Below are 22,532 nucleotides of genomic sequence, written 5' to 3' on the forward strand. Positions count from 1 at the left end.
AAGAAAAATGTTTACACAGTTATCAGGAGAAAATTGCACTGAAACGCAGGGCAATGTAGAAACATGCCTAGCTTACAGAATAAGCCAAGCTGACGCAGTAGCATTTTAACAAGCATTCTGAGAGGTAGCCATAGATAAGCAAGTGGTCATGATGAGCTCAGAAAGAGCATGCCAATACACAAGTCACTAGGCATTATGCAGTAAGTGAAAGTTAAGATTTCTCCACAAGGTTCCAAGTTTTATCCCAAAACTCTTCCCATACAATCTAAACTCTAAGTGCTTTGCCTCATGTTTCCAGAAGCAATGAATGCCTGGGTTCCCCTCCCTCCCCACTGGATGACAGTAACCAAACTAGAGTTATACAAGCAGAAAAATGGAACACATTTTAAAAAGCAGTTTGATCCACTACTCAGCCTTGTTTGGAATATGTGAAGCAATAGTCTTTACCTGAATCACTCTGAAGGCACACTTCTTGCCTTTATAGGATCCTAACAGGGTCAAAGAGCTCCACAATCTGACAAGGCCACTGCAGAAAAATTGAGAAAGCATAAAGATGTGTCCCTGCAACATCTCCCAAGTAGTTTTGTTTGTGACAGCTCAGAAAACTCAATTTAAATGAGAAAACTTTAAAGCACAGTACACTACCGGCAGAGAATACAATGAACCACAATTAGAAATGTTTCCAAAATATGTATTTCTGAATTTTAAAATAATACTAATTTCTTTTTTTAATATATTTTTTAATTTTAGAGAGGAAGGGAGAGAGAGAGAAACATCAATGATGAGAATCATTGATCGGCTGCCTCCTGCACACCTCCTACTGGGGATTGAGCCTGGAACCTGGGCATGTGCCCTTGACCATAATCGATCCCAGGACCCTTCAGTCTGTAGGCCAATGTTCTATCCACTGAGCCAAACCGGCTAGGGCTATATCTCTGAAGTTGCAACCATCACCATCAATTGGGAAACACTACAGTTGTAAGCAAATCCACGTTTTGCTCTCTAGGGTGTAAGCTCCTGCTAGGTGAATGTTCATGTTCTCCCCAGTTTAAACTTCCAAAAGCTGCTCAGAGTTCACAATGACAAAGCTCTTCTTATTCTCAGAAAAGAGCATTTTGGTTCTAGTTCCCCACCCATCTCTGCTCCGTTATGCTAGAAATGCTGTTTGTCGTACCTGCTACATATTCTCAATATGGCTGACAAGGTCTCCTCTTCGTAGGTTAGGATGTCCAAGGGTAAGGCAGCGTCAACCTAAGTATGGGACAATGCTATTAGCAGACTATTACCTTCATCAGTCTAGGCCAGCCGTGGACAAACTACAGCCCGCGGGCCGGATCCGGCCCGTTTGAAATGAATAAAACTAAAAAAAAAAAAAAAAAAAAGACCGTACCCTTTTATGTAATGATGTTTACTTTGAATTTATATTAGTTCACACAAACACTCCATCCATGCTTTTGTTCCAGCCCTCCGGTCCAGTTTAAGAACCCATTGTGGCCCTCGAGTCAAAAAGTTTGCCCACCCCTGGTCTAGAATCTAGTAACTAATCCTGTCAATTGCTTTCCTCCTCCAAAAAGAAGCAGTATTTTACTGAATGGCACTGGAGCATTTTTTTTTTTTTTATTAGTTAAGGTATTACAAATGTGTCCTCATCCCCCCCATTAACGCCCAACCTCCCCCCCCCCCTCCCGCACTGGAGTATTTATAACTCTTCACGGCCTGGGATGTTCTTCCTGTAACTCTTCACATTGCTAATGCCTCTTCACCTTTCAAGTCTTCATTTAAATTGTTCCCTCCAGATCCCCAAGATGAAGCTCAATCACTTGCTTTGCTCTCTCACATACAGGTCCCACATATTTCCCCTTTCATAATAGTCATCATTTTTTTGCCATTTATTGTTCAACCTGGTTGCCTACCCAACATAATCAAGACCATTAGTCCATGAGACAGAGGCCGTGTCGATTTATAGCTATCTCCCCAGGAGCCAGGTTTTATACCTGACATGGAAAGGATACAAAGATTTTTTCTTAAATTAAAAAAAAAAATCATTTAATTTTTTATTGAATTTATTGGGGTGACATTGGTTAATAAAATTATATAGGTTTTAGGTGTATAATTCTAGAATACAGTCTCTGTATATTGTTATTGTTTTTAAAATTGATTTCAGAGAGAAGGAAAAGGGAGAGATAGAAACATCAATGATGAAAAATAAATAATAATCAGCTGGCTGCCTCCTGCTTGCTCCTACCTGGGAATGGAGCTTGTAACCCAGGTCTGTGCCCTGACTGGGAATCACTGAACCGTGACCCCCTGATTCATGAGTCGACATTCAACCACTAAGCCACACCAGCAGGGCACATTCTCTGTATATTGTATTGTTCACCACCACAAGTTTTTTCTTAAACCTTTGACTTTCAAAAATTAGAGTCTCAGGCAATTACAAAGAAATGTACAGGAAGGTTCCATGCACCTTCTACCCAGTCTCCCCCAATGCTAACATCTTGTATAATATAGTACGATATTAAAACCAGGAAACTGAAATTGATAAACCAGAGTTTATTCAGATTTTACCGTTTATATATGCACTCATCTTTGTTTGCTTATGTGTGTGCATATGCATACTTCTTTGCAATTTTATCACATAGGTAGTTTCATGTAACCACCACAATCAAGATAAAGAACTATACCACTGCCCTAGCCGGTTTGGCTCGGTGGATGGAGCTTTGGCCTGCGGACTGAAGGGTCCCAGGTTTGATTGGGTCAAGGGCACATGTCTGGGTTGTGAGCTCGATCCCCAGTAGGGGGTGTGCAGGAGGCAGCCGATCAGTAATTCTTTCTCATTATTGATGTTTCTATCTTTGTCTCCCTCTCCCTTCCTTTCTGAAATCAATAAAAATATACTTTTTTTAAAAAAGGAGCTATATCACCACCACAGGCTCTTTCCTTCTATCCCCTTACAGCCACACCTACTCCTAAATTTCTCCAGTTTATACATTTATGTTATTTCAAGAGCATAATATAAATGAAATCACCCAGTCCATTTCATTTGGGATTGGCTTTTCACTTAGTAAAACTCTCTGGATATTTGGTCAAGTTGTTGTATCGATAGTTTGTTCCTTTTTATTACTGAGTATATTCCATAGTATGAGTGTATTATATATTATAGTTTAACTATTCACCCATTGAAGGACATCTGACTTATTTCTACTTTTAGGTTCTTACTAATAAAGCTGCTATGAACATGCATATACAAGTTTTGGTGGAAAGTTCTTTTCATTTCTCTAGAATAAATGCTCAGGTGTGCAACTGCTATGTTTTATGATGGGTACATGTTTAGTCTAAGACAGGGATGGGGAACCTTTTTTCAGCCAAAGGCCATTTGGATATTTATAGCATTATTTGCAGGCCGTACAAAATTATCAACCTAAAAATTAGCCTATTACTTCTTCTATCCTAGGCCCTTCTTTGCTTCACTGCCCCCAGCTTTAATAAAGGTGCTCTCAAAATAAAAAATAAACTGCCCAACTGTGTTCCAAAGAGGATGTACATCTTATATTCCTACAACCTAATGAATGAATAATTCAGTTTCTCTGCATCCTCGCCAGCATTTAGTGTTATCTCTATTTTTTATTTCAGTCATTCTTCTAGATGTGTAGCATTATCTCATTGTATTTAAAAAAATTTAATTGCCTTGAGAGAGGAAGGGGTGGGGTGGGAGGGAGAAACATGGATCTGCCCAATACATAACTCATTTATGTATTCACTAGTTGATTCTTGTATGTGCCCTGACCCGGGCTCGAATCTGCTACCTTGGTCTATTGGGACGACTCTCAACCAACTGAGCAACCAGGCCACGGCTCACTGTGTTTTTAATGTACATTTCCCTAATGGTTAATGATACTGAGTATCTTTTCACTCATGTGCTTGTTTGCCAACTGTACATCCTTTTGAGTGCAATGTCTATTCATGTCTTTTACCCATTTCCTTAATTGTACTGTTTGGTCTTAATTGTAGTTTGAGTTTTGGGAGTTGTTTTTTTTTTAAATATATTTTATTGATTTTTTTACAGAGAGGAAGGGAGAGGAATAGAGAGTTAGAAACATCGATGAGAGAGAAACATCGATCAGCTGCCTCCTGCACACCCCGTACTGGGAATGTACCCACAACCAAGGTACATGCCCTTGACTGGAATCGAACCTGGGACCCTTGAGTCCACAGGCCGACGCTCTATCCACTGAGCCAAACCGGTTAGGGCTTGAGAGTTGTTTTTTTTTAACACATTATAGATATTAGTTCTTTGTCAGGTATGTGGTTTGCAAATATTTCCCCTGAGTCTGTAATCTGTCTTTCCATCCTCTTAACTGAGTATTTTGTGGAATAAAAGTTTTTAATTTTGATAAGATGCTTAGCAGATTTTCATTTGGTAGAATATATGAATCAAGAAATAACTTCCTGAAAATTATCTGTCTTGGTTCTCTCTCAAAACTCCACTTGCTTTCAAGTGAATGCTAACACAGGACTGCTCAAATTGTTGGTCCGTGGTAAGATAAGGAGCTGCCTCAGAATGTAAATCAACAATGTCAGTAAGCACACCTTTTAGTTCAGCTGATTTGTTCACAGGGAGACTTTCTCAGTAAAGGAAATGTGTGCTAATTTACATTCTACTGGGAGCCACGAATCTTTAAAATGGGCAAAAAAACCCCATCAGCTGTCAGTCTCAAATGTACTTTGAATAGCACTGCACTAAAATAAACATTTGTCATAAAAATGAGTTCCTTGTCAAAAAGAACGCAGGTTAGCCTGGCTGGTGTTGCTCAGTAGTTGAGTGTTGAGACCTATGAACCAGGACATGGTTCATTCCCAGTCATGCCTGAGTTTCGGACTAGATCCCCAGTAGGGGGTGTACAAGAGGCAGCCGATCAGTGATTCTCTTATCATTGACTAGAGCAGTGGTTCTCAACCTTCCTAATGCCGCGACCCTTTAATACAATTCCTCATGTTGTGATGACCCCCAACCATCAAATTATTTTCGTTGCTACTTCATAACTGTAATTTTGCTACTGTTATGAATCGTAATGTAAATATCTGATATGCAGGATGTATTTTCATTGTTACAAACTGAACATAATTAAAGCATAGTGATTAATCACAAAAACAATATGTAATTATATATGTGTTTTCTGATGGTCTTAGGCAACCCCTGTGAAAGGGTTGTTCGACCCCCAAAGGGGTCGCAACCCAGAGGTTGAGAACTGCTGGACTAGAGGCCTGGTGCATGACATTTGTGCACTGGCGGGGGGGGGGGGGGGGGGGGGGGAGAGATTCCTCATCCCCGACTGCCCTCTAGCAGTCCGGGACCCCTCGGGGTCCTTAGCACTGCCGTGGAGGCAAGAAAGGCTCCCACCTACCGCCACTGTGCTTGCCAGCCATGAGCCTGGCTTCTGCCCCCTGGTGGTCAGTGTGCATCATAGCAACTGGTCGATCCACAGTTCAGTTGATTTGCATTAGGGTTTTATTACATAGGATGTTTTTATCCCTCTTCCTTTCTCTCTAAAGTCAATAAAAAATATATATATTTTAAAAAGCATATCAGAACATACCTACCAAATATTCATCATTTCTGACATTTCAAATATGGTTTCAAAGTTTAAAATGTTTGGAAAAATGTTCTTTCAGTATTTATTACAAAGATCTTAGGAATGGTCCAATTCACCAAGCGATTCCATACCTCCCCAAATAGGTCCTTCAGGGCTGAAATAAGCAGCTGTTTGAACTGTGCAACATTCAGTCCAACCCCATGTTCTTGAAATTCTCTGTAAAAAACATTGAAAAGAAAAAATACATTGCATTAAATTTCATGCTATTCAGATTCATAAAAAAATAAAAAGTAGAACTTAGGAGACTGAACTTACAGGCAGACTTTCATGTAGTGGTGCTCAGAGGGATTTTTGTAAACTATCCTCTCATATGTGGCAGCTGGGGCTGGCATCTTTTCCAATCCTGACTGCACCTACATTGAGTCAACAGGGCTAGAAATTAGCAAGGTACATGCTATTTTTCACTTTTTAAATGAGCATTTGACCTGTTTGATTTTTTAAAAGAACTCCTAAGGACAGTAACTCATCCAATTTTGATCAAACTAAGGTAACTCATGCAGACACAAAGGAAGTTTCTGTATTTTATAATATGCCAGACTACTGTATTCTTATTTAAATTCTAATAATATAATCCTCCGTATATTTTCCACTACTGAGTACCCAACTCTGCACTACATGCTTCACATGCCTTAGGTCATATCTTCAAAATGCTCCTATGAGGTAAAGCCGTTTTCATTCCCATTTCTGAGAAGAGGACACCAAGGCTTGGCAAAAATAGGCAACAGCTGCCCCAGGGCACCCAGAGATCCCAACTACGTCTGAGTGTCCTCAAGACCAAAGGAAAGGCTAAGAGTAAAATCTGGGATCTGAAGGCCCTCCTCTTGTTTTCCGTCAGTCAACACAGAATATGAACAGGACAATGAGAGGCCGCAGGTAGTTCCACTGTCCCCTCCCACGCTGGGTCTGCAAATGCTCTCAGTCCAGAGGCTAGGTCGGCACAGGTCTATTTGGCAGCCCCATGACGGAACTGAGCTTAAACAGCAAGGGGCTGAGAAGAGGAATTCCTGAATGGGCCCCCAATGCCACTTCTCACAGATCAGAAACTCTCAGGACGCCTGGCACATGCTAGGCGTTTATTTAGGTATGATGGCCTTGATGGAGTTGGCTGCCTGAGCTATGTATGGGAACGATCAGATCACGCTGATCTCCGTGTGGAGAATCCCTATCCTTGGCTCCACTCCTACGCCCCTCTCCTTCAGGACAGCTCCTGTTCATCCTTCAAATTTTAGCTTTGAGCTCACCTCTCCCAGGAGGCTCACCACTGCAGGGAGCCCTTCTCTGACACCCTGTTCTAAGTTAGGCTCCTTTTTATGCAATCTCTTAACACTGTCCATTTGTGTAATATCTGGTTCCCCTACTAAAGGGACCAGGAAACAGGCCCCCCCCAAGGGAAGGGACTTCCTGAAAGTCACAAAGCTAAAGACCAGCATTTGCCAAAGCCTCTTGTGGGTCAGGCCCAGTCCCACCATTTCCAATGACAACCACCAGAGAAAATGAGAAATCAGGGTCAAGGAGCTGTATCCAACTAACCATCCCACAAACATGAGTATCTACTGCAGCGGTTCTCAACCTGTGGGTCGCGACCCCTGGGGGTCGAACGAACCTTTCACAAGGGTCGCCTAAGACCATCGGGAAACACATATATAATTACATATCGTTCTTGTGATTAATCACTATGCTTTAATTATGTTCAATTTGTAACAATGAAATTGGGGGTCACCACAACATGAGGAACTGTATGAAAGGGTCGCGGCATTAGGAAGGTTGAGCACCACTGATCTACTGTGTCTGCAGTAAGTACTCAACACTTAACTGAATACATAAGTGACTGAATCAATGGTGCAAGCGTTCGGCCTTTATGTTCAACAGTATCTTTGACTTCAGGACCACAACGATGGTTACCTGGTGCTTCTTTCTCAAATCGCTGGTCCTCCCCGACTAGGTCAGGGAGAACAGAACCCTCGGTGAGTTCATTCACTGCCTGGCACGTGCTAGGCGTTTATTTAGGTATGACGGCCTTGATGGAGTTGGCTGCCTGAGCTATGTATGGGAACGAGGCTGGACCTGGGTTTAGGATGCCGATAGCAATGAAGACGTAGGAATGCTCCGGAAAGGGATGGCTGTGAGTGTACTCGATGCCCGTGAGCTGCACATTTCAACAAAGGGCTTCAGCAGCAAGCGCTGCGCATCACCTCTGGCTGAACAGACCTGAGCCGCAGGGTCCCCGAAAACACCGCCCTCTACAGGCTGCCCTGAGACTGCAAAGGCTGACGCCTGCGGAGCCCGCGCTCACCGGGCTCAGCACAAAAACGTGAACACTTCCACGGTAACTGTCATCATCATCATCTTTCAAGTTCGCCACTTTAATGGCCGCAGGGATGCCCTAGAACTTAGCCGTTACTAACAGGCCTCCCTGCTTCCCTTCCTAAACCGGCCTCCACTGCGGCCTGGGTGGACTTTTCAACCCCGATATTCACGCCACGCCAGTTCCCTGGCCCAAACGCTGCAACGGTACCCGTTCCACCCAGGGAAAGCCGACGCACCCAGACCCTGCGTCTTCCCTGCTGCCTCCCTCCCACCCACAGGCCTCCTGGCTCCTCATCACACACCGGTTCCCTCCCGCCTCCGCCTCCTCCTAGCGTTTCCGCAGGGGCCACGGGGCTCACCCCTCCGCTCCTCTGCCCAAGGCTCACCCCTCGACGTGGCCCCGGAGCTACGGAACCCGGCAACTGCCCCCCTGCCATGCACCCGCCCCTCTTCTCGCAGCGCTTCCCACCTGGGGTCCGACCATGGGACTCATTCATCACTGTGTCCCCGCCCGCCCCGCCCCGCCGCCTAGAACGTACCCTCCGCAAGAGACGGACCCGTTTCTTCCCTAAGAACCAAACAGGGCATCACACTCGGCAGGCAGTCAGTATATAATGTCTGAGCTAAATCACTGATTTTTTAAAAGCACTGAGGTCATTTCCAACTTCCCCGGACACACGTCAGCTATGTACTTCGCGCGCACGTGACGCCCAGCGCCCGCGCTCCGCACCCGGGTCCCGCTCGCCCCCGCCGCCACCCTCCCCTCCCGCGGCCGCCCGGTACAGAGGCCCCGGGGGCCGGGAGGTTCGCTGCCCGGCCTCGCCCGCCGCGTCCTCCGCCGAGGAAAGGCACTGCGGCCGCCCCGCCGCCGCCCCGCCCTGCGCACGCGGCCTGGGTCGCCGGCCGCCGTCACCCGCACGGCCGACCGAGCCGTTCCCGAAGGTCGGCCGTCCGCGAGAGCCCCCGCCTACCGCTCTCGCCGGACCAGCCCGACGCCTCCCGACTCCCGTTCACTGCGAGAACTTCCCAGGCCGGGACCTCCGCCGCCGAGCGGGAGCCTGGGCCCGAGAAACTCCGGGGCTGTTTATGTTCGGCTTCCGCTGCCCCGCCCCCCGGTGCGCGACGCCAGGCGCGGATGTGACGTCACTGCGCGGAGGCCCAGGGACGGGCGCGTGAATCCGGATCCGGAGCTGAGACCCGCCGCGCTCAGCGCCCTCTGGTGGCCACTTCGGGGAAAGCCGCGTGTGCCCATGCCCGCGTGGGTTTCGGCACTCGGGAATGTTTATTCCGGGTCCATAGCCATTCTTCACCCATCATGCATTCATGCAACAAGTTTACATCTCGCATCTCTTCTGCGGAGCATCTCCTAGGTCAGGCACTCCCCAAGGCCGGGACTCGCTCTCGGTGGCTCTCAGCACATAGTCTATGCATCTATTCATTAAGCTGAGCCCCTATAACTAGTATGTGTTAGGTACTGGGGACTCCGTGAAAAACCAGAAGATCCGGCTTCTGTTCTCATGAAACATAGTGCTTGTATTTAAAAGTAACAGCTACTAAAATAAATAAATAAATAAATAAATAAATAAATAAATAAATAAATAAATAAATAAATAAATAAATGTAACAGCTACTATTTATCAAGTGTGGGTTGCTTCGATCACAGGCACTATGGGGAAAACTTTCCACATGGAACTCTCACACAGTCCTAAGGTAGTTGTTATGATCAGACCCATTTTACAGAGGTGCAAACAGAGTCACAAGAGGCTAAGTTACTTGCCCCAAATCACAGTTGTAAGTGGTGGAGCAGGCCATCTGACTCCAGGTGGTGCCCTCCACACTGCACCTTATCACCATCAATTGTGTGGTATGAGTCAGGGGTATATGGGAAGAGGCTGGGGCTGCCAAATCTTCAGTGTAAGCCCTATGAGGAGGGGGCCTTGTCTGTGCTGGCTTACCGCTGCATTCCAGTGCTTGGCACTCACCCCGTATTTACTGAAAGCAGTGGTTCATGAATGGGGGTGCTGATTTTGCCTGGGTCAGGGGCAAAGGGCTGGCTGCCTTGCACACCTGAGCCTTAGCCAAGTGGCACCTTCTGTCTCATTTCTGTTCTCAAAATGCCACTGTCTGCTATTTCCTGAAGCTTCAGTCCTTGCCTGTGGACAAGTTCCCCAGTCCTGTGGCTTCTGCTTCCCTTCCTTCACCCCTCAGAGGAGACAGAACTTGTTCCAGATCCGGGGAAAGGGAGCGGAAATCAACACAGGCCCAGGCAGTGGCATTTTCCTCCAAGAGCTTGGACTTCAGAAGCTGCCAAATTTTATTTCAAGTCCATCCTTTGCCACTTATTCAGTGTCCTAATCTGTCCCATGGAGAGGTTAGTACCATCTCCCTCAGAGTGTTGAGGAACAAATCGTTTTTGTAAAGTGTCTGGCAGCCAGAAAACACTCTGGAATGAGAGAGAGTTCCCTAAACCCCTCCTGCCAGGCTGCAGCCCAGAGAAACCGGAGCACCTCATGCATTTTGGATTTCAAAGAACTGGGATAATTTTCACCGTCTTGCAAAAACCCTGAAAGTGAAGGCCTTCCAATCTGCCTGAATTCTCTCAGTACTGTCGGAGTTTGGGATCAAAGGAATACCCCTGAATGAGAAAAACAATAGTTGATTGACTTGTTTTTCAATTTTAAAAATTTTAATAGACATTTAGGCTTACAGCATACACTTCAAACGGCAGAAAGGAAGAAGCAATCAAGGGTAAGTCTCTCTCCCACTTTCCCCTTGAGCAACCACTGGTATGAGTTTCTTTTCTTCCTTTAAAATTCTTTATTGTTTAAAGTATTACATATTGGAAAAGCAGCCATGTAGGTTGGTGAAAAAAAAAATAAAGTATTACATATGTCCTCTTTTCCCCCGTTGACCTCTCCCCAGCCACTCCCCCCCTCCCCCCCGCCCCCCCAGCACATGCCCTCACCCCTCTACTGTCTGTGTCCATGGGTTATGCTTATATGCATGCATATAAGTCTTTTGGTTGATCTCTTACCTCCCTCCCTGGTATGAGTTTCTTAAGTGTCCCCTGGAAATGTGGTGGTGGTGGTGGTGCATTCCCTTCTTCACGATATATCTTCATATCACTCCAAATCAAAATACACAAGGCTGTCTGTCTCAGTCTTGACAGAAGTTGCCCAGCATCGCACTGGGTGGCCTCACAAGAGGCATTCCAGACTCTGTATCTGACATTGCAGAGCAACGTTTTGGGGCAGATCTGTTAGTATTTTATGTTCCTGGAAGCGATGCAGCCAAGAAAGAGTTGGATCCATACTCCTCCCCTCTGCTGTGTTCAGCTCCCCTCCCTGTCTTGTGAACTGGTGCTAAATGGATTTTGCTAAAGTTGAGGAGCATTCACAACTTTGGGGGCGGCCGATGGTGGGGGGAGGGGAGGCCAGTTTGCCTCAGTGGATAGAGCACTGGCCCACAGACTGAAGAATCCCGGGTTCGATTCTGGTCAAGGGCACGTACCTCGGTTACAGACTAGATCCCCGGCCCTGCTTGAGGCTCATGCAGGAGGCAACCAATTGATATATCTCTCTCACATGGATGTTTTTCTCTCTGTCTCTTTCCCTCCCTCCCACTCTCTCTCAAATTCAATGGAAAAATATCCTCGGATGAGGATTACAAAAAAAAAAAAAGACAAGAGAGAGGCCCTAGGAGGATGACAGTCCCTTATCATCCGCAGCCACAATTCCCAATGGAATTCGTATCCACTTATGTGGAGATAAGACAAAGGAGTCTAGCCGGGGTGGCTCAATGGTTGAGCATCGACCTATGAACAAGGAGGTCAAGGTTCGATTCTTGGTCAGGGCACACGCCCAGGTTGCAGCTTGATCCCCAGTAGGGGACGTGCAGGAGGCCAATCACATCAGTGTTTCTCTCTTTCTCTCCCTCTCCCCTCTCTCTCTGAAAAAAAGAAGAAAAAAACCTCACACCAATAAATCAACCATTTATTCGTATGCATGTGTGCATGTGTGCATTAGAAGGACTCCCAGGGGACTGATGGGGGAAGGGTGGGGTTGTTTGGAGTGAGGAGGAGATGCTCACATTTTCAGCACTTAATTTATTTTAAAGTGACAAGGCATCGCTTTTGTAAGTAAAAATCAGGAGCCGTCCCTTACGGTCACAAGAGGGAGCTGTGTACCACACCCATCTGCAGACCTGCCTACCTTTGATGAACAGACAGACTCTTCAAGGTGTCACCTGGCCGGTGCCTCATTGGTCAGATCCGCCAATGTTGCAGGTTCCATCTCTGGTCAGGGCACATCCAAGATGCAACCAATGAACACATAAAAGGAACAAATCGTTTCTCTCTCTCTCTCTCTCTCTCTCTCTCTCTCTCTCTCTCTCTCTGTCTCTCTCTCTCAACAAACAAACAAATGATGTCACCTCAGTGGACCAAAATGGGAAAGTAACCTCGCAGGGTGATCTGATCATAAGTTTTTAGCTGGGCAGGTCGTGCTGGGTAGTCATGCCCTAGGCCAGTAACTTTAGTGAATGGTTTCTAAGCGAGCCCTGTTCTTATGTGTCTAGGTTAACGTACTTTTAAAATGCCAGAAATAATACCCCTCAAAGGCATAACCACCCTCCAGAGAGCACAGGATCTTGTTAACTACCCTGACATTTCATGCCAGTCCCTCCTTGCTTTCTTTCACCTTCAAGCAATCTTTCTAAGTTCCCTTCTTAATTTCAAAAATATAAAAAACCTGCAAACTGCTACTCTGGGAAGCATTTGAGATCTTCTTTCTCAGCAATTGTCATCAATTTTGGCTCGGATAAACTCTTACAGACATTCCCCACAGCTCTGGGCGTTTTACGTCGACACCTCCCAAAGCAGAAGAGAGGCGGGCAGTGCAAGCTTACTGTCCCTTAGCTGCAGTCCTGAAATCCAAGAAAAATCCGGGAACCCGTTTTTTGTTCATCTGGTGCCAATGCTTACTTTGACTTGAGGCGAAGCTTTTTATAGCTTTTGTCCCATTTACTGTGGGCATTCACACGGTGCACAGCGGAAATATGAATACTGTTTAAAAAAGGAAACAACGGGCCAAAATGGAGTCACTTGTGCTAAGCCAGGTCACCAAACCAAAACTCAGTAACTAGCCCAGCCGTGGGCAAACTACGGCCCGCGGGCCGGATCCGGCCCGTTTAAATGAATAAAACTAAAAAAAAAAAAAAGACCATACCCTTTTATGTAATGATGTTTACTTTGAATTTATATTAGTTCACACAAACATTCCATCCATGCTTTTGTTCCAGCCCTCCGGTCCAGTTTAAGAACCATTGTGGCCCTCGAGTCAAAAAGTTTGTCCACCCCTGAACTAGCCCAATCGAAGTTTCAGCCTCTCCCAGGAGTGGGATCTTAAGCAAATTAGTCTGTCATGTCCTGATCAACTCTAGTGAGGCAATCCGCCTGAGGGGACCCCACCCCACCCCACCCCTGACTTCCCCTAAGGCAGAGGTTCCCAACCTGTGGGTCGCGACCCCTTTGGGGATCAAACGACCCTTTCAGAGGGGTCGCCTAAGACCATCAGAAAACACATATATAATTGCATATTGTTTTGTGATTAATCACTATGCTTTAATTATGTTCAATTTGTAACAATGAAACTGGGGGTCACCACAACATGAGGAACAGTATTAAAGGGTCACGGCATTAGGAAGGTTGGGAACCACTGCCCTAAGGGGAGGTGTCCTTGCCTGAAACAATCCATCCCAGCCTCCTTCTGCCTATAGGAACCTCCCATCTTGTACAGCTCATGGGAGCACCTCTAGTTGCTAGATGGGATGCTGCCCAGTTCATGAATCGCTTAATCAAGCCAATTAGATCTTCACATTTACCCAGTTGATTTTTTGTTCTTTCACAATATATCTGATCATGTAAGACGGTCCCAGGCTGTACTGGGGGTCTTTAGGAGTGTACATACCATAATACCTTCCTAAAATCAGGAAACTCCTGAATTACAGAATCCTACCTCGCTCTGTGAGATGTGGTCAGAGATCGTAGACCGACACTCCCATTAAATAGTGGCCCTTCAGCAACTTACCCCCAGCCAGCTTTGACCTTGGTCATTGGGATTATCACTTCAGTATCACTTTCTGCCCCTTCTCCCTTTTCTTATGCTGTGAGGAGCTTGCCAGCCCCTTAGATGTGCCTTAAAGGTCCAAGTCATGGCTTTGCGGGTTTAGGGACCAAGGATCCAGAAACTGATGAAGAAAGGTTCCTCTAGGAGTTGCGGACGAAGGAGCCACAGGCTGACCTGACCGCTCGGGGAGGCCTGCATGGCGGTCTCGCAGACTCAGACCTAAAGTCACCACCAAGGACGGTCTGAATTAAACCTTAACTAAAGCAGTTACGGTGGGCAGTCACCTCCTAGGCCGGTATCTTCACTGACAAGGTCAACCTTTACCTTAACCGAGCCTATCTGTCTTTTTGCATCTATGATAACATACCCTTGAAATGTCTGGGTAACTTGTAACTTCCCTTTTTCTGGAGCCCCTGGGGCACAACCTAATGTTGTGCTGGGCACCAGGACAGAGACCACAAATTCCTTCACTATCATGTTAATTGATCCTGCACCCACCTAAGTATGTGTCCATCATTTTACTTTTTATCCAATCCCAGGGGTTTCCCTTGCTTTGCTTTATCCTTCCTCCTTAATCTATCACCAATGAATTTCATGTAACCCACCTACGTCCCTCCTTTGATTGCAAATGTATAAATACAAATGTAACCCCACCATTCTCCGGAGCATTATCTCAATTCGTTCAGGTTCTGCTTCCTGGTATATGTTGACAGTTTGGCTCAAATAAACTCACAAAAATTCTTTACAGGTTTCAAAGTGGTTTTTTTTTTATGTTAACAGAGTCAAGGGAGAGGGGCTGTCTTCTTGCTGAAAAGAACCATCAGATGCCCTCCCCCTCTGTAGTCACACAAGATCCTCATCCCATCACAGGCACAGGCAACCCAGGCCCACATCCTGGTCATTTCCAGCCCAGAGAGCAGCAACTGTGGGCCCGTGGCAGCTGGGGTACCAGCACAGTCACCCCCCGAACTATTTGGTGAATGGACAACTGGTCACCACCCTCAGCCAGGGCCTAAGGTGTGGCCTCAGCGACCTGAGTTGAAGCTGCCACACGCTGGCTTCGTCCAGGTGAGCCAAAAGGGACCCAGAACCCACGAAACACCGGGCCAGAGAGCTCCTGCCTGAACCAGTGAAAGCGTTGTTTTTGCAGGTCACCTTCGAGCCTTAACGAAGAGGCTTCGCTCTGCGTGTTACCTGTGTCCTTGGGCAAGACCGTCACCTCTCTCCGAGCACCAGTTTCCTTGGTGCAGGTCACATGTACCTCTCAGTCTGTGTGACAGCTTAATACGGTGATACGTGGAAAACACTTAGAATAGCGCCTCCAAGCCTGGGTTGTCATACTTTAAAATCCCCAGTACTTTCTGGGAATCTCCTTTGGACAAAGCCACAAAGTTCTCTGGGAGGACAATAGTCAGGGGCTCAAATGACACACACACAGGCAGGCCCATCACACCGATGTGTTTCTCGCATCAGTCCCTCCAGGTGTCACCTCTGCCCTGGGCAAAAAGCTCAGACTAGTGGCACATTGAGCCCTAACCACTGCAGGCCCCTCAGCCCCTTCAATACCTGCCCCAGGGCCCCTCCTCAGCACCTGCAGGCCGACTCCAGGCCGTGGGAGCAGGAGCCCACTGGCATTGCCAGGCCTTTGCTATTTCAGAAGCTGCTGGCAGTCCTTCAGGCAGGGCTGTGATGAATGACCCCTTTCTTCTTCCCAAGGCGGTCATGAAAGGCACACACCAGCATGGTGTGGCTTGGGGGGGGCAGCCAGCTGGCATAACCAGCAGGCCCTTCATAATCACAAAGGCGGGAAGTGGGACACAGGGGGAGCTGTGCTTTTCCGCTTGGGAGTCTTCCTGGCACGGCGGGGCCAGAACTACAGGACCAAGGGAGACCCTTGAAAACTCACTTCATGCATTTGTCACAAGTGACTCGTACATGCTCTGCTCATGACTTCCAGGCGATGCTTTCCTGTGACAGTGAGGGGAGCCAAGTCCTGCTGCAGACCCTGCCCACTGTCCCTCCCGGTGGCTCCTTGGCAGGTGATCCTGAGCTGCTATCAGCCCAGGAAGCAATTCTTGCACCCAGCAGGGCTACTGATCTGAGGCTCTGACCCAGGCCTGGGCCTCCCTGTGACCCTGAGGAAACCATCTCTCACCACCCAGACCCACCAAGAACAACCTCTCCCCGAACTTCACTCAGCTCAGAACTCGTGTAGAGGTGGGAGATTGGAACAAGCAGATGTCTATCTACTTTCTTTTCTGTTTCACCAATTTTTGCTCTCTTCTGCATGGTTTCCTTCTATTTTTTTCCTAGGTTTGATTTACTGTTTTTTTTCTAGCTTCTTAAAATGGAAGCTTAAATTAATGATTTTCAGCTTTTCTTCTTTTCTAATCTATGGATCGAGGCCTATACAGTTCCCTCTGAATACTGCTTTAGCTGCAATCCCACAGGTTTGATATGTCACATTTTTATATCTTGTTTTAAAGACCCGTTTCATCCTTTTTTGATAAATTAAAATATTCAGACAGAGTCCCGAATTCCAAGTTAAACTATTAAGCTCATCTCACTTTATTTCCAGAATCACTTGGCTGTAGATTCTCTGTAAAAAATTTGAAAGAGTGAAGAAGCCCCTGGGGATTTTAGGGTCCCAAACTCAACAGAAGAGGGTCAAGGGGACAGCTTGATGGTGCTTGCCCTTTGTTTTTGTGTATGTGTTTTTTAAAAAATATATATTTTTATTGATTTCAGAGAGGAAGGGAGAGGGAGAGAGAGAAAGAAACATCAATGATGAGAGAGAATCATTGATTGGCTGCCTCCTGCATGCCCACCACTGGGGACCGAGCCCGCAACCTGGGCATGTGCCCTTGACTGATATTGAACCCGGGACCCTTCAGTCCACAGGCCGACGCTCCATCCACTGAGCCAAATCAGCTAGGGCTTGCCCTTTGTTTTTGATAAACCACTTCAACTGAATAAAAGTTGTAAACATGAGAGAGAGAGAAACATTAATTGGTGGCCTCCTGTACAGGCCCCGACCCGGGATTGAACCTGCAGCCTAGCTATGTGCCCTGACTGGGAATGGAACCCACAACCTTTGGTGTACTGGACGATGGTTCAACCAATCGAGCCACACAGATCAAGGCAGAATAAGCCCGACTTTATAACACACTTAACCCAGGGAACAGAAAATCTGCCCATGTCGCACATAATTAGGACCTTAGAAATAGTAACTGTCTGCATGCTGTTGATCTAGGCTTATTACGTTTATTTCATATCACTGTGATCATTTACAGCTGTTGAGACTGATTCTCGAGCACATGACTGTTCACAGAATTCACAGAATTCATCAGCTCACTGGTGTTTACATCCAAGGGTTCTCGTAGCACCACCACATAGGACAGGCCCATGAGGTGCTTGTGTCTGATCATTTAGGACCCGAGTCTGGCTATTTAGATAGATGTCTACAACATTATTGCTTCATTAGTCCTATTTTTAAAAAAGACTTTACTTTTTAAAAAATTATTGATTTCACAGAGAGGGAGGGAGAGGGAGAGAGAGATAGAAACATCAATGATGAGAATCACTGATGGGGCATGTGCCTTGATGGGGAACTGAACTGTGACCTTCTGGCTCATAGGTTAACACTCAACCATTGAGCCACATGGGCCAGACCATTAGACCTATTTTTAAAAATAAATTATTCCCAGAAACCCACCCTGCCAGGTGTGCTTCCCACTGTGACTGGGTTCCCTCGTGGCACAGCTGACACGTGGGGCAGATGGAACCCCCACGGGAGAAGTGTGTTCTCTGCTGCTCCGAGGGCTGGCCGAGGCGGAACCATGTCCCTCTGCAGGTGCAAACATCTCCTGCAGCTGCCCCTTCGCAGCCGGGTCTTGCAGCTGACGGACTGCACTCACACAGGGGCCTCTCTGTAAAACTTAAGACATAAACAAGAAGGGCTCGGCGAATGGCGGCTAATGCTCCTAAAACAGCCACTGACCATGCAGGGGAGAACGTCTGAAGCAACAGCAATACCTCAAGTCTCAGTCTGTAAAACGTGTTTCAAAGAAAATGATGTCCTCAGCGATTGTGGTTCAAGGGGACCGCGTCGTGAATGAACCTGAAGACTTCTCGGTAGGTTTCCAGGCTGGGTTTTCTGATTTTGTTCCATGTGAGTTTCTATTTCGTGAAAAAACATCTTGGAGATTTCTTCGTAGCCCCCAGAGCTCTGTGGGTCTGACCGGGGCAGGGCACTGGCTTCCTCAGGGCTGCTGGCGCTCTGGCCGCGTTTGGGGCAGGATCCCTGAGAAGTGGTGGCTGCGTCAGATCTGGAGACGGGAGCGGATGCGGCGTGCGGATGGCAGGCTGCGCTTGGGGCCTCAGTCCAGCTTCTTGTTGTTGTCTGTACTGTGCACAGAAGCTAAAAAGTCGACGAGGAGCTTGGCCGTCTTCCTAGGTCTCTCCATCACCACAGAGTGCCCACAGTTTTCCAGAAGTTCCACCTGGCAGCTGGGGATAGACTTGGCCAGCATGTCTGCCCCGGACACGTCGATCACCTGCAGGACAAGAATGGAAACTCGATGGAAAAGATTCAGACATCTGGGTGTACTCGGTGGACAGACTCCCACGGAGACCGCAGGGTGGTTTTGGGGACAAGCCGCTTAAGTGTTAGGGCTTGTGGCCTTCTGACACCGTGACTCATGGCTCCTGGTTTATTCTGCAACTCGGGGCCAGGAGTTGTGGTGCTGCCTGTGTCACTGAGGGGGAAACACAGTGCCTGCCCTTGAGGAGGTTCTGGACTGGCAGGGAAGGCAGACAGGTGGGCGGACAAAGGCGATGTCACAGAGCGCTGATGGGGGAGGATCCTGGAAGCTGAGGGAGCACAGGGAGTAGAATTCATGCACGAGGGTGGGAGGCCATGGCAAGCACAGGGACGGCCAGTATCTAGGGGCTGAGACACAGCATGCAGGGAGTGGGGAAAGCAGGAAGTGAGGGGGACTCGGCACACTGGGAGGGGGGAGGGCCTCGTAGGGAGGTGCGATGGGGAGGAGGGGCCCCACTCCTCCAACCATGTTGGGTGTTGACCTTAATGCCAGGACAGTGGGGAGCCCCGAGGCTGTGTTAGGGACAGAGACGTGGTCAGGCCGGGCCCAGAATGCACCCGAGGGCTGGATTCGGGTCGGTCAAGCACGGGAAGGACACAGGGAAGATACCAGAGGAGAACACTAATTACCAATGATCACAACCGGGGAGCTCTCTCTGAAGGTCTTTTGGGGTCCCCAGCTGTGAATTATAAGCAACTCTTTTCCAATGTGAAAGCCACAGGGCTGACACTTTTCAACAACTTCGTTAGTTTCACTTCAGTTACCTGGGTTGCCTTGCTAGTAAGCCAATCCAACTTACTTTTTCTCCCCAACGCCCTTGCTTGGTGATGTATTTGCATTCATTCCCCTTCTCTCTCTCTTTTTAATCCTCACCCATTTTTATTAATTTGAGAGAGAGAGGGAGGGAGGGAGAGAGAGAAACACTGATTGGTTGCCTCCCATACACACCCGACCAAAAGCCAAGTATGTGCTCTGAGATCAGGAATCAAAACCTGAAACCTTTTGGTGCGCCCCTTCTCATCACGTTCACCCTCAACTCATCCCAGACAAGAAGGCCCCTCCTCTCATCTTAACAGCAAAAGCAAAACCCCAACACACTTGAGTGCTGTCTGTTTTTGAGCTTCATTCTCATCACCCCACATCATGAAAATCAAGATTTCCCACCCATTTGGAAACGGGGCAAGCAGAATGCAGAGCACCCCTGAGCGGCAAAAAGAAACAGTGAATGGGGAGCTCAGCGAGAGGGGTGCACCCCCTGGAGAACCGGAACTCCTCTGCCTGTCACTCACTCATAGACAAGGTTGCTGTGGCAACCGCCTGAGCAGATAGAAAGCCTGGCTGCTGTGGAAATGCAGGTGGAGTCAACATGTCAAAGCATGAAAAAGCAGAAGCGCCCAATGGGGTCCCTGTCCTATAGGGAGATCAGGAACAGCTCACAGGCAAGAAGACCCACTGGAGCTTCCGGCTTTGACCCTGCTCTGCAGCTAAATGCAGCATTCCCATAGTCACCCACGTGAAACAGCTGGACGGGCCCTCACGAGGGATGCACGTCCGTGGGAACCATGTCAGCGATTTGTTGGCAGGACATACAGATAAATGGTGAATTTTCCTCCATCCCTACTAGAGTGAGGGAAGCGAGGCGCTTGCCTCTGGCACCAACATTTACCTGGGCGCCAAAAGAGTCGGTACTTAAGACGAATACTATTTTAATGCAATATGTAAAAAAAAAAAAAATGTTAGTACAGAAAGATCCATGATGAACAAAATATCAAAATTATAAAGAGACAGGATCCGCCCCTGCGTTACACGAGACACCTCGGAGTTCCAGCCCTGCCCTGTGCTATAGTGGCAGGTCCACTGTAAGCTGCTGGAGGGCAGATCCTGTCTGTCTTGGTCCCCACGGTATCCCCAGGGTCTAATACAGTGTCAGGCGCATAGTAGGTGCTCAATAAATATCTGTTAGCGGACTTAAATGTGTAGGCAGTCATTTGGTGGGTTTGTCCCTTTGCTAGTTTGTTCATTCGCTTTCTTGTTCACTCATTCTCTGTGTGCTCTGGGTCTCTGTGTGCCAGGCACTATGCTGGCAGGGAGAAGGGACCTAAAGAGAAATACGCTTTGCTGATCTCCCCACGGCCCTCCCACTCTGTGGACTGAACGGAGGAGAAGCACTTGAATGAGCGAGTGCACAGAAGTCCTCAGGAAGGTCTGCCAGGTTCCGTTGTGCAGGGTGTGTACTGCCCACATCCAGGGGGCATCGCTCACATCGACGGCGATGCACACGGCTCCCCTGCAGTTGTGCAGTACAGCGCCCGCCTACACGGGTCCAAAGCGGGGGAGACTGAATTCAGGCTGGCAGGGGCGTGTCTGTGACACCAAGTGATGACAGAGCAGGAAAAAAGCCAGACAGCTTGGGAAGCAAAAGGCTATGAAGCAAAAGGCCATGAACACCGGGCCCTAAAGTCTCTGCTACTTGGTCTCTGCCCTCAGGGTGGGCCAAAGGACATATCAGGGTCTGGTCATGCTTATAGCAGGCCCATGGGATGTCAGGCTCTTTTTCCAGAACCAAATGGACTTAAGAGCCCTGGAGGCAACTCTGGACCTTGGCAGAAGCCGGCTGTCAGAGGCAAAGGACATGAACAATAATTTGTTTCTGATAACTGGAGGAAGATCACCTTCATACACAGGTTTACCGTTGTGAGTATATGGGATAGTTTATTCTTGTATTATTAATGATTAATTATTGTATTATTTCCCACAGGAACAACTGTAGCCCTACTTTGCCCCACCCTATCGTTGTCTGGCTGGAGCTTCACAGTCACCTGGCAGAAGAGAAGCCAATGATTTAGAGCAGCTGACTGTCTTGCTCAAGGTCACAGGCTAATAAAGGGGAAAGGCAGGGCTGGACTCCAGACTTTCCGACTCCAAGGCCAGTGATCTAGTTTCTGCAGTGTCTCTGCAGGTCCTGGCCTCTCTCTCCCTGCTGGTCCCCGAGAACCCTGACCACCTTTGGGATTTTTAGAATGAAGAAAGGCCTCCATTGTTCTGACTCCGATTTCTGACTGAATGGCTCCCTGCTGGCCTAGCCCGAGCCTGCCTCTTGCACAGACACACACAAAGCTCCTTTCAGCGTCTGGGCGGCTGCAGAAGGGAGCACAGAGCCCGCCCCTCCCCACACCCTCATTCTGCGCTCTGCATCCTGTGCGTCCTCGGCCAACCTGGCTGACTTGAGGTAGCTACTCTCTGCTGATGCCCCCGTCCTTCCCTCACACACTGTGGGCACGGCCTGGCTTCTCCTCCCGTCTCTTCCTGGGTCATCGCACACAGCTGTGAGCCTGTGCGGCTGCAGCCTGACCTCCTGCCTGTGCTTTCATCAGCTGACACCGTTGGGATGTGCCGCAGGCCAGCAGTGCTCACATGGTGACTTTCACCTTGGGGTTCTCAGAGGATCTGTCTCAATGGGGACAGCTTTTCTCTAATATCCTTTGCTCACGGTATTCAACAGCCAAGACCCTTTAACAGGCACTGCACTGCTGTCTGCCCGTGGGCCTTGTGAGGGCCCCATTTCTCACCATTTCTTGCTTTTCAAACTTTAGAGGAACTTTCAATAAGAGATGATTTCTAAAGAACAGTTGCAAACAAAAAAAGGAGCTTCTGGGTATAAATCAGGATTTCTTTGAGGGTTTATTATGGTTTGATTATGCCTTCCCCAAATTCACATGTTGCAGTTCTCACCACCCGGTACTGCAAAATGTGGCTTTATTTGGAAATGGGGTCGCTGCTGATGTAATTAGTTAAGATGAGGTCATACTGGAGCAGGGTGGGCCCAGAATTCAATATGACTG

General features: G+C 47.7%; 1 protein-coding gene across 14 annotated transcripts in view; it reads right to left on the reverse strand.

Moving 5' to 3' along the window:
* The window catches only part of LOC118667941 (ribonuclease P protein subunit p14), a 68,811-nt gene that overhangs the window by 149 nt on the left and 46,130 nt on the right, over positions 1 to 22,532 (reverse strand). For 9 of the 14 annotated variants that reach the window (XM_036331766.1, XM_036331763.1, XM_036331768.1 and 6 more), the window contains 4 exons: positions 5,910 to 6,007; positions 5,726 to 5,810; positions 1,175 to 1,251; positions 448 to 526 (listed from right to left, as the gene is read on the reverse strand). In XM_036331766.1, coding sequence (XP_036187659.1) covers positions 448 to 526; positions 1,175 to 1,251; positions 5,726 to 5,810; positions 5,910 to 6,007 — 339 coding nt within the window. Of the gene's footprint in view, positions 1 to 447; positions 527 to 1,174; positions 1,252 to 5,725; positions 5,811 to 5,909; positions 6,008 to 7,556; positions 7,916 to 8,500; positions 8,806 to 8,932; positions 9,089 to 16,623; positions 18,643 to 22,532 lie in introns of those variants that run through there. The other 5 variants (XM_036331771.1, XM_036331772.1, XM_036331773.1 and 2 more) reach the window with 5 other exon arrangements.

The sequence above is a fragment of the Myotis myotis genome, unplaced genomic scaffold (assembly GCF_014108235.1).
Source record: "Myotis myotis isolate mMyoMyo1 unplaced genomic scaffold, mMyoMyo1.p scaffold_m19_p_13, whole genome shotgun sequence".
In the NCBI taxonomy this organism is placed as follows: domain Eukaryota; kingdom Metazoa; phylum Chordata; class Mammalia; order Chiroptera; family Vespertilionidae; genus Myotis; species Myotis myotis.